This window comes from Numida meleagris, chromosome 9 (assembly GCF_002078875.1).
Source record: "Numida meleagris isolate 19003 breed g44 Domestic line chromosome 9, NumMel1.0, whole genome shotgun sequence".
NCBI lineage: Eukaryota > Metazoa > Chordata > Aves > Galliformes > Numididae > Numida > Numida meleagris.
Genome location: NC_034417.1, coordinates 17,196,475 through 17,208,848, shown reverse-complemented (window position 1 = coordinate 17,208,848; position 12,374 = coordinate 17,196,475). Strand labels below are relative to the sequence as shown.

Here is a 12,374-nt window from a genome sequence, read left to right as displayed (position 1 = left end):
TAAAACTGTTGTTCCCAAAATGTTTTCATAAACTTGGTGTTTTTGGCGTATCTCACCAATAAGGAAGCATCAGTGAAGCAATCGTTAATTCACCACCAGGAGGCAGCAAGGACCTGATAGCAAATTTCAATTCCTTTCTGTTTCCAGTATTTAGCTCTTCAGCAATTTTAACCCTAAGTTTAAAATTTAAAGGAATACATCTAGGGAAGGGAGAAGAAAAGGGAAAGAAAAGAATATTGCAGATGCTTTCTTGAGACTCAAAACCCCAGGTAATGGAGACTGCACGGTTTAATGCCTAGGAGGATGGAATAAAAGGTAAAAACAAACAGTTGTACTTTTTAGACATTGATAGTCATTATATTACTAAGACATAATGCTTCACAAAGTTTCACAGTGAAACCTCAGGATGGCCAACAGATAGGAATGGGAATATTGTGCCAATGGAATCACTGGGGAAACCAAGGCAAAGGACAAGCTGTTTATCTAAAGCTACATCCACCACCATGCCACAAGGCATCCCAAATCAAACAGAGCAAGCCAGCTGCAATGAGAAATCAACTCCAGCAGAGTTACGGTGTGAATCTCTTATACTGACACCCAACAAATTCTGCTCTACTGTCAGATTTTCCATGTTTGTATATTTAACAGCTTCCTGCTTACAAAACCTTGTTTAAAATTTTGCATGCGATTTTCTCTCAGCTGTAAAAGCCCAGGAGTGAGCACGTTTACATCACTGGGCAGCAATCTGTGTGATTTATGCTGTAAAGAGAGCCATTTCTAGCTACCCCGTGCTTCAGGAAGGACGCAGGGATGTGGGTTAGATGCCAACAGACTGGAATATTGTTCTGCACAGGGAAACCTTACTGGGAAAGAGCACATTTGCGCTGAGACACTTGACTTGTTTTTCCTAGTGCTTTGAATTACCCCAAGAATGCAAAACAGAAGGTGCAAGAGATCCAGGTACTGAAAGCAGAATGCAAGCAGTTCACTTAGGGATGTGAGAGATGTTTTAGCGGGGAATTAGCCACTTGGAACAACTGACCTCGGCTGGCAGCACATACTCCATCCTTCTCTGCTCCTTCCAGGAATGTAGACTGTTTTTGTCAAAAGCTATGCTGAGATCCAGCCAAAATGGAGGCGGGATAAACCACAATGAGTACGGGAAAATCCAAGCTTTTAGGCAGCGGTTCCAGACATCTCTGTGGTCTTGAAAACAACTGCTAGCAACTAAGGGACTTCCCATTTACCCACATCATGGTCAAGACACAGGGTTTGGGACTGAGTTTTAACTGCTGACAGCACTGAGGGCTATAGGAAGGTGGATTCATCTCACGCTCTCTATCAGAACCATTCCTTATCTTCTGTGATCACTGGGAGATGACCATGGGTACACATCCATGACCAGAGTATCCAAGCCCCTGAACTATTCACATATTTACCCATGCAAGAAAAAGCAAGAAAATGCTGAATTACAGCAAAAAGTCTGCATGAACATTCCATTCAGCTGCCAACCCCAACTGCCACATTTCTCCTTTCTGCTTAAACTGCTCCCAACAAAGCTACAATAAATAACATTTTTTTATAAAAAAGAGAACTGTGCTTATCCCCTCTCTCAGTTCCTGCCCTGTTTCAAGAGAATGCTCCCTACAGCAGGCCCAGGTTCTTATTTCAGCACAAAAAAACAACTTGTCCTTGAGCAGACCAAGCAATGCAGTAATATGAAGACACATAGCTTGCTTTTAGCAGGTGCAAACAAGACCAGGAGCCTCTGCTGCTTCTCTGATACTAATCTCTATTTTGCATTTAGATTACACATATCATTTACTTCAAAAATGCAGTCCTGGCTTCAGGGCATCTAATGGGATAGAAAAATAGCTGTGGAATTCAGATAGTGACTCCTAAAACCACAGACAAGAAATTCAGCGTGCTGTGAGGTAGGTTCTGGCTCTGCAAACCAGAGCACGAGCTAAGCTCCTTGTCTTATGTGGGGACAGTGCATCAAACTCAGCATGGTGCCTGTATCCTGATGTCAGTGGAGAAATATTATGGATCCACTTGGCTCCGCACTCACTGTAGTGAAAATGTAATTACGTGAAGGAAAGCCTAGCAGCAATGCCTTGAAGAGAGGGGGTTTCCACCCCAACTCAACCATCTCCTCTAGCTTCCCAGGTGCCAAAGGGCTGCAGTGCTGAACCTGCAGAGCCCAGGGATCAGCTCAGCCCTCCTCGGTTTGGCTGGTGGGCTCCATGCTCAAAGCAGGCAGGGACACTTTGGCTCCTGAACATATCCAGCACGACAAGAAAATCCTCTGTAGACTCCTCTCTCCTGCCAAAGTAATATCTTCTCAATTTGAGTCTTGAAAACTGAATGGAAATCTTCTACTGCAGTGATGTCAGGGGATGCAAAGGACTGGAAATTGTGCAGAAGCAAGAAACCCCACGGCTTTTGGGCAAACAGTGAACTCCAAATACAAAAAAATAAAGGCTTACTTCAATTTGAGACTGTTTGGTAAGGTGATTAAAAAAGGCTGTTGTGCATTTCTCCTAACTGACATCATGAGCACCACCAGAATCTCACTCTTGCTGCAGGCAGGATATCCAGAGGGTGGTGATCTAATTCCTCCATCAATAACGCTGTTGTGAACCTCGAGTGGAACCGCTGCAGATTTCTTTATTGACAGTAACTGAGATTAGTCAGGTGGGGGATCGAGAAATCAGAGGTTCACACACATACACATAACGCTTCTATGCCAAAAATCCTGGCAAAGCACTCCCTGGGGAAAATGCAGCAGTTTGAGCTCTTTTCCAGTCTGTAATGGAAAGGCAAAAAAATATACCATTGCACACACTGCAAAGTTAAATATCCCCACGTTTACAACACCCCTATCAAAGTCTGGAATCTACCTGTTCCTGTAAAAATAGAGCACTTCCTCTGTGTAGGAAGATAGTGGCTTGGTATGGGGTTAAAAATACAACAAGGGGGAAAAAAAAAAAGAGAAAAAAAAAAAAAAGAGATGTACCTCCTCTTGCCTCAGGAAGGGCAGCAGCACACAGAGCACAGGAGCAGCCTGGAAGACGCTCCAACCACATTTTACGCATAGTTGGGAGCGTGCACTGCTGCGAAACCAACTGGAGGTCAACTGTGCAGGGCCTTCCCTCAGAGCTAGCACAGACAGGACGAGCCCTTTGGAACTTCGGGGCTCACTGTGCAATGCTCAGCCTGTCCACCCAGCTGGCTGCCAGACACGCCGTTGCCTCCGCGCGATCCTCCCACTGCAGAAGGCATCACGGCACACACTTAGAGAGACCGACGTTTATCAGCTTTATCAGTTGGCAACTGCCACGAAGCCTTACTTTAAAAAATCATAAAGGTATGTGTCTGTCACTTCCCAGAGACCGGAGCCCTGCGGGCAAACGAGGACAAATCTGCCTGAATTCGGGCCAGTCTACAAAAATGAATTCAAAGAGAAAAAGCCTGAATATGCAACACATTGCAAACAAACAGCCACTAGAAGAATCAAGGTCAAATTTCTGAGTGCCTGCTTTAATTTCTTTTTTAATTCTTTTTTCTTTTTAAACCAAGATCTTCCAGCAATTAGCTGATGTTTTAAGACTTCTTCTTTGCTCAGGGTGTGACAAGAGCAAGGCTGAGTCATTTTTTACAGCAGCAAAGTTAAATATTGCCAGCAAGTTCACATGGAAAACAGATCTCTTCCCTATGATTCAAACTTTTATTCCAAAGCTTATTCAAGATGACTTATCTCATTAGTCGGATTTTGTTTTCCTTCTAAATGGGCATGCAGTTTGATCAACTCTTGTCCAGAAACCTCTAGGATTTAGCTTCTTTTTGCCTACCTGTCACTGAAACTAAGAATGACATAGGGAGGGCTCTACATCTCTTGACTGAACCCAATTAAGTCAAGGTCACATATGTGGACCATAGTCCCTACCATTTGCAGTACTGTCTGGAATCCAGCAAGACAGCGCTGGCAGGAAAACAGAGAACAGAAAAGCTTGGAATGCTATGAGAATCTCTCTGCTTGGTTTTATTTAACACCAAAGCAGAATCAACACTCCACACCACCTCTAGCTGAGCAAACAGATGCTCAAATAGCAGTGGGATCGGTGCAGTCATAGCCTCGATCCCAAAACTTTCCTTAACTTGGAGCTCTGATGCTCCCATTCAACTGCAGTTCATCTACACACTGAAGAGGAAAATGGAGAATTGGTGGATAACAGTACAAAGAATGCAAAGTGCTACACATAGCCCTACAAAGCAGTAATAGCATGTGCAGTGAGACATTTTTCAGTTCTGAATAAAGACGACTTGAATAATACAAGATGAAGAGAATTAAGAATACAACCTTGTTATACAACGATACAAAATAGTCATGAAATGTAATAATACCCTGCATGAAAACAATGCCACTCATCCATAGATCTCACAGCATCATTACTATGCATCAATCCTTCCAACAGCTATGATACAAGGAATTTAAATTTCCACATTTTACAGCGGAAGACACAGATGCAAATATGTTCCCCCAGCTGTCAAAATGCTACCAGTGGCTAAGTCAACAGTTCTTGTCAACCTAAAATGGCTTTAATTACTTTTTGTTGGCCTCTGAGTCCCATCACAAACCCATTTTGTGGGGTTATACGTGATCTGATCACACATGACACTCACAATGCTGCTGCAGAAAGCTGAGATGCCCTCGGTGAGTGATAGTAAAGGCCACCAGTCATCTTTTACTGATGAAGATTTGAGGTTGGGAGGAACATACACTGAACAGATGTGAGCTTGCTCTACCTATGCTCTAGCTAACCCAAAGACACACGAGCCTGTCTGTATGTGCTGTATCTGAGCTAGGAGACCCAGGGGCAGAGAAGGATTTACGTGCTCAGCTAACACAGCCATGCTAGCACTCCTGGCAGCATGGAGCCTGTGACCAGAATGCACCACAGAAAGAAGCCTAATGAACCAATTTACCCAGGATCACAGAGAAGCCTACCGCAGCGCTCATTTCTCTGTAAGACTTTGAGCAAAAGTCAATGATTCCTTTTCACAGCAGAAGCCTGGTTCACACGTCGATGTTAAAATAGCCAAGTGCGAGGTGCCACACACAGCATCTCGCACAACACCATCTTTTAATGGCCTAATGGTTTACACCTTCCAATTCTGCACTGACATGAAAGCCACCTCCACAGCTCATGCTCTGAAAGGGTGGCAAAGCACAAGGCTCTTTGCTGAGAAGAAGAATCACCAGCCACATGGGACACAAGGACAAACATCAATTATTAACGCGGCGCTCCTTCCAAAGAACATCCCTTCAGACAGATAAATAGCTACTTACTGTTTTTGCTGGAGCACTACCTGGTAGTGGGCTTGTCTCAATGAAGTACTTCCTCAGAAGGTGCTTGCTGGATTCAGGACTGTCCATCAGGATGTAGGAGCAAAAGAAAGCTCCGTTCCGCAGTAAGAACACAGCCACATCTTCATTCCCTTTAGAGAAAAGGCAGATTGTCTGTTCTCTGCTTCTCAAGCAAACGAATCAACAAGGAGCTGAACAGAAATCCTGGGAAATAACCACTTCTGAAAAAAAACACGGGGGTGTGCAGAAAGGGAACTGAATATACAAAGACTATTTCCTCCACTGATAAGATTCAGTTCAGTCAAACCGAGACACCAAAGGCACTCTCTATAAACATCGGCCCAAGCTCCATTTCTTTTCTTCTCTTTTTCCCCCATCTTATTAAGTGACACTCACAGTTGTGCTTTGAAGTGTAAATTATCCAGCCTAAAATCAAGCCTGTGTGCCACAGTATCCGTAACAGTAACGCTTTCGCTTGAAGCTTTTCTATTTTTGGAGGGTCATTTCCCTAGGAGTTTAAAATTAATAAGGAAAGTTCAGTCCCTCAGCATTTGCAGTAATCTAACTTAGAAAGGCCCTGACTTAAGTTTGGCTAAGTCAAGCAGTTCGGAGCCAATTCTGTTTTAATTTATCTTGCTGGAAATCCAGAGCAATCCCAGATGAGCCAGCCCACACTAATACATTCCCAGGTTGGAACAACTCAGCCTATTCCTTGAAAGACTTTGCAGAAGCGGGACAAAGCTTTGAGGCACGCAAATACATACCTGCCTTTATGGCAGCATACAGAGGCAACCGTATAAGAACTGGAAACTCATTCCTCCTGACTGCACAGCTCTCGGGGTCAGCACTGTATGCACGAATGAGGAGTTTGACTATGTCCAAATGTCCCTGCTGGCAGGCGATGGCCAGCATCCAGTTCAGGAGCTGTTGGCAAGTATTGGGACCTACCAAAAAGACAAGGCATTGACTTAGTTGATGCCATAGGCCTGCAATGTGCCAGATCATCCACAAATAGTGGCTATGAAAAGGCCTGATGCTCCACGGTCGGTGACTCCACCACCTCCCTGGGCAGCCCGTTCCAGCACTCAAGTCTTGCATAACATCTTCTGAAAGCTGCAGGTTTTATAGAGCACCTACAAACAACACCACCCACAGAAGGTCCCTGTGTGAAGCAGCTGCAAAGCCTGCAGTGATGAGAGCAACGGGGGACCCAAACACAGCTCCTGGGCCAGGCTCAGAGCAATGAGCTAAAAGTCTAAAAATTGCTTTGCTCTGTCACCAAATCATTTGAAAAATAAAATGCAAATTAAACACAATGACGATTCAAAATAAGGAATCCCCCTGAAAGTTGTATCAAAATGCCAAGAGGAGAGCACAGGACGTGCTGCCAGCTGTGCACCCAGGCTGTTACCCACCAGGCAGCCCTGCTGCGCTCACTCCCAGCACTGCTGTGTCTGTGGGATCAGCAGAGTGGGACGATGCTGTTTCCTGAAAATCCCCTCATTTCTCTGTGGGTTCTGGGACACCATCCAGCTGCAAGGGCTGATGGAATGAACTGCCTCAATGGCATCTTCCTCTACTTCCAATTTGCAAACATGGAGTACTTTTATTCACGTATTTTTCTCCCATGGATAAAGTTTTCTTAGAACACAGCAGAGATTAGATCCCTCCATGCATTTTCCCAGAATTGACCTCCCTCATCTTTCAAGGGATGGGATAAAAATAAATGCCTGCTTGAAGCTACAGCAAACAGATACCAAATGAAAAGGAGAAGCAACCCAATAGGCTCACCATGTAGGGAATCCAGCAGTTCTTTCACAACATCCTTATGTCCAAAATACGTGGCCACCACAGCTGCGTTGTCATCATTAGGTTCAGTTGGTAACACCACTAACGCCTCCTTCAGCAAATACCTGACAGCCTGCAGATCTCCATATGCTGCTGCAATACCTAAAAGCTGACACTGGTGAAGAAAAGACAGCAAAACAAACTCTCTGATCTTTCCTTGCATCTCTATAAAGGGAGCAAGCAGAGGAAGATAGCATTTCTAGAGCTACGTACTTATTTGTGCTCATGCAGTTGCATACAAACTGTCACCATGGTTAACTGAGAACATCATAAACACTAGTAGCCACTTTAATTGTTATTGCTGTATTAAGTAATTAGATTAATTTGCTGGTTTTGCTTGTTTTTTTTTTTTCCTGTATGACTTTAGTGCAAAAGTGCTCAAGGCGCTTTGTGCACTTACTGACTGTAGAACTGGGTTCCATGCTAAAGCAGCTTGCAATGTCTGCAAGGGCTCTGCCTTGCAAAACCAGTATCCTGATAACCTGAGGTGCTATACACCCCTTAAAGATCAAGTCCTACATGCACCTGAAAAGCAGGGCACATTAGCTGGAGGTCAGTGCCATTTTCAGGTGGTAACACAGCTTCTGAATCAGAGCTGGCTTGCACTTGGAGAGCAGGCAGAAAAGCCCAGGACTCTCTGCATCTGACAAAGCCAACACACCCACACATACTCCAACAAACTGGCAGTCTGGTGTGCAGCACTGACCTCAGTTCTATTCACTTCAATGTGGATAGGATTCCCCCCCCGTGGTTCCAGTCCCTGACGCTGTTCCTCCACATGCTCTTCCCTGAGGTTCATCTCATCTTTCTGATCAGTGCTTTCAAGGCCAGAAAGATTCAAGAAAGAGCAGTAAGCTAACCCTACCTTTTCCACCTGCAGTGCAGTCTCCTCACATGACAGCTTAATCAACTCCTGGGCTTTAGCGGTGTCTCCAGCTTTGTAAGCAGCCTGAATGCTTTCTGTCACAGGTGTCTGAACTATGGAGACTTCGCCGACTGTGGAGTGTTTGCCACCCATGCCCACAGTTCCTATAGTGAAAGTAGAAAAGAAGCATCATGATGAAGTCCCTGTCCGTTACTCGTGTACGGCTGCAACACCAATGCATCCTGGCAACACAAGAAGTGGCGAGTTATTTTTCAGCGGAATATTTATCACGTACCATTTTTAAAAAGGGGAAAAAAAAAAAAATGTCGACACTAAATTGTCTGGTATAGGAAAAGGATTGTATGCCACAGTACTTTCCAGAAGGGACATGAAACCGAAAGGGACGGCGAGTTCCCCAGCTGCTCCCAGAGGTGGTTTCCAAAGGAAGGTGTGAGAGCTCCCACACACACACACACACGGATGCTCTGCTGCAGCACACACACTCAGCTCCCCCAGTGCAGGAACCTGAGGAGGGAAGGGCTTACAAAACATAACCCCACCGTACTCCTCCAGCACTTCCCTCCAGAGATTTATACAGCTACAGTGAAAGGAAAGACACTGAGAAATCTTACTCTAGGAAAATAGAGCAAAAGATTACACAAGATGCCCAGTGCTACCTCGGTCAGACTTGGCGAGTCCCTTAGGCTAGACTTGTTCTTTTCTGTAATGCTGCTAGGAGCCAGAATAGTTCTTGCAAGTCAAAGATTAAAAGCTTCAAACCATTAGAGGAGAGGCTTGCGGTGGCTAACAGAGCCAGACATGAAAACCTCGTCCCCCACCCCAACTGGGAGGATGGGGAAAGCTGCACACTTCAGCAGGAAAGCCACTGAGTTACAAGCGAGATGCTCAGGTCCACTCCTGATTCTGGCACTGATCTCCTGGGCCCGGCTCCCCCTCTCCTCAGTCACACGCTGAGGTTGCAAACCCTTTGGGGTCGTGATGCTCCCTCCCCATGGATCCTCCCAGTGCCCACCCAGCACAGGGGGCCCTGTGAGCCTGGAGAGGACGGTGTCAGCCTGACTGCACTGAGAAGCACAAAAGAAATACATGCAGGACAGAGAACAGAGTCAATTTTCACTTGGAAAGAGACTCTTTTGTATTCCTTTTTTCCTACTAAAACATTACTGCTTATTTGCAATTGGTTAAGCCAAGACCTTCAAGTCCACCGATTTTCACGAGTTAACAAGGATTTACTTTTAATTTCTTTTTAAAAAATAGGCACATAGCTCACACAGGGGCTAGTTTAATGCAGCCTGGAAAAAGAAGTAAATTTGGACCAACACGTCAGTAAAAATTTGGACCAACTGTCAGTAAATACCTTTGAATAATGCAGTCTGAAATCACCAATACATTCTAACAGTTCTCATCAATTATTTAAACGAAGCTCGGATCACCCAGACATCGGAGACAGCTCCAGAGATTCATGCCATTAAAACGTGCCCACATCAATAACCTTGCTCAGATGATGCAGAACGTGTGAAGGACAAACAGCAGGAAGGTGAATGTGATGATAAATTTCAGTTCATGCCACGGGTGCAGCGCTCTCCATGCCTCATAATTCTGCAGTTTTAGGGAGTACATGGGAAAATAAATCATCCAGCATTTGCTCCAGGGAGCAGACCTGCAACGGACCTCTAGGTATTTTGTTTATGTTTTAATTCTCTTCATCAAAGACAACAAAGTAGGAAATGCAAATGATTCCTATGCAGGTAACTGTTTAAAGGTGATGAAAAAGAGAACTTGAAAGCAAAAGTGTTCTCCAATCCAACAATTCAGAACTGGTCTGAGTAAAGTCAAGGACAGATGCAAGCAAGCGCTGCAGTGACTTCGAGATGCAGCCTCAGTGCATTCGGTGGCTGTGATGAAATCCTGAGTCTGGAAGGAGGACTGGAATTCCCCTTGGATGACAGAATGCCTCACATCAGAGATCCAAAACAGCTGGAGAGCTGAGCAGGAAGCTGCAGAGCAGGGCTGATAGAGCTCAACAATTTTAAGCTAGTTCCTAAAGATAAATGCTGTAAGAAGGGACTGGTTCTGTTTCCTCTTGGTCTTAACCCTGATTTTGCAGACTAGCGCTCAAGAGCCGCACCTGGAACCGTGTTTCTCTAGCTGCAACATGGATTGCATACGCAACACTTAATAAAGATCAAGCTTGCTTTTCATGGTTCTTCATCCTCTTCCAAACGTGCCCAACACTAAGCAATTTGTGAGTAAGAAGTGTCCACTGCCAATGAAATTATACAGAAGCTGAAGAAATGAGATGATATTTCTATCGTGACTGAGGGAAGGAGGAACTCAGAGAACCAGACCTAATACCAAGATCGCTTCTGTTTTACCCAATGACTACTTCATGAAAACGCTAGGCTGATGCATCATGCTTCCTCTTACACTTTTGGCCCCCCTCAAAAATTCTTTAAGTCCTTTCCAGTGTGATGGTGTTGTTATAACAACTGCTAACAGCACCACTGCTTGGAGAACGTGGGCTGGCCATCACCCACGGGTGATGGGCACTTCTGCAGTCACAAATGGCTGGCTGCGTGGAGGCTATGTGATCCCAGAGTTAGCTGGCAAAGTCTTCAAGATAGCTTATTTTGGTCCCAACATGAAATGCTAGCCCTGTCTTAGGTAAATCAGAATTTTTTATTGATCTAACCATAACTTACTAGTGAGGACGCATACGAACGTCCAGCAAGTAAATGTCAATAAAAGCTTCGTTGAATCTTAGTGATCTGGGCAATTCTACTGTTTGAAACTGATATATTTAAACATTATTGGCAGAAAGATAGTGCTGCTCATCACTGACGTTTGTTATGTAGCTGTCAGCAAGACTTCTATGGATGTATTCTGCAGAGTAAACTGACCTCCCACCTACGACCTGAGGGAAAGAGATGTGAAAGATCTTCAACAAAAAAAATATCTTGCAATTGAACTAATTCCAAGCTTGCAAAGAGCAAAACTGACGAGTCAGAGAGTGATGGGAATCTTACCCTCAAGCAACAGCTCTACCCACACGACTCTGTAGAAGTCAACTGGAGCTTTCTACCACTGAGTGAAAGAAGGTGGGCCAACCATTCCTCACTTCCCAGAAACACAGAAGCCGTGCACTGAAAAGCTGAGCATCTTGAGAACCAAACCACCCACTTCACAGAGGACTTTCTGGAGACTTTAGAAATAATATATTCATTTCTGATATTCTTCATCTGTATAAGAAGCAGCATGTTTTATAAGCTTAATTTATACTCATCAATGGGGGGGGGGGGGGAAGTGGAAAAGTACATTCTACTGACTCAAGGCCATTTTATTTCTAAAAGATGCATGACTGAACTGTCATCGGTACTGCATTCACGTAGGCTGGGAATAACATTTTGCCAGTATATGCATCAGTCATTTTTAGCAAAAATCTGGGCTAAAATCCAAAGAAATTCTGCCTACGCCTTTAACCCTATGAACTTCATGCTCTTTACCTGAATGCTTTGTGGCTTTCCTAACAGGATCTGCTCGCACTGATCATGGAATGCGCTGCAATAAAGTCTTTCTAATTCTTGGATTGCACAGCTTTAGGAACCAGCTTCGCACTTTGCTCAGTAGGGTCCACATTATATAGCTCCAACAGCATCCAGTATATAGCATCCAACAGCATGTATTTGACAATGCTACTAATTCTGCTAATGACTGTAAGCAAACCAAGCCCTGTTTGTAAAGGAAAAAGGAGGGGGATTTGCTTAAATGAAAAACACATCCTTCATCTACTCACCGCATCGCTTACCAGCCTGCACTACAGCAACAGACTCTGAAATAAAGAGCGGGAAGTATTTCCAGTGTTTAATTCTTTGGGAGTAGTTTTTAAGTTTGCCTTTGGAGAAACAACCTTTCACAGAAGCTAAAGGTAAGACTAATTTCCTATTAAGCATATTAAAATGGAAACAGTGGTTATCAATAAGAAAGCAGCATTATTTTATTGCCTCTCAAATATTACAGCAGCAATCTATTTAAAAATGCATAAGACTGTGCTGCAAGGAACAAAACAAAAAGAGGTCCAATTAATAATAAAAGGCACCCTGACAATGCTAGAGATGTATGCAGTTACCTCCAGTCTCAGGCCTGGTTATTAAAACAGGTGGAAAAAAGACATAACATTTCTAGATTTACAATATGCCATCATCTGTGAAGAGGTAAGGACTTGCAGGTAATGCTGCAAGTCAGCAAACAGCCGCATAACCGAGCAGCACA

At 44.2% G+C, this 12,374-nt stretch overlaps 1 protein-coding gene across 5 annotated transcripts in view; it reads right to left on the bottom strand.

Moving 5' to 3' along the window:
* Positions 1-12,374, bottom strand: part of LRRK1 (leucine rich repeat kinase 1) — a 67,900-nt gene that overhangs the window by 41,573 nt on the left and 13,953 nt on the right. For all 5 annotated transcript variants that reach the window (XR_002441746.1, XM_021406961.1, XM_021406959.1 and 2 more), the window contains exons 3-6: positions 8,085-8,248; positions 7,163-7,334; positions 6,136-6,315; positions 5,354-5,502 (exon numbers count right to left, since the gene is read on the bottom strand). Coding sequence is in view for 4 of the 5 variants with exons in the window: in XM_021406961.1 (XP_021262636.1) it covers positions 5,354-5,502; positions 6,136-6,315; positions 7,163-7,334; positions 8,085-8,248 (665 nt within the window). In the remaining variant the exon portion in view is untranslated. The remainder of the gene's footprint in view (positions 1-5,353; positions 5,503-6,135; positions 6,316-7,162; positions 7,335-8,084; positions 8,249-12,374) is intronic.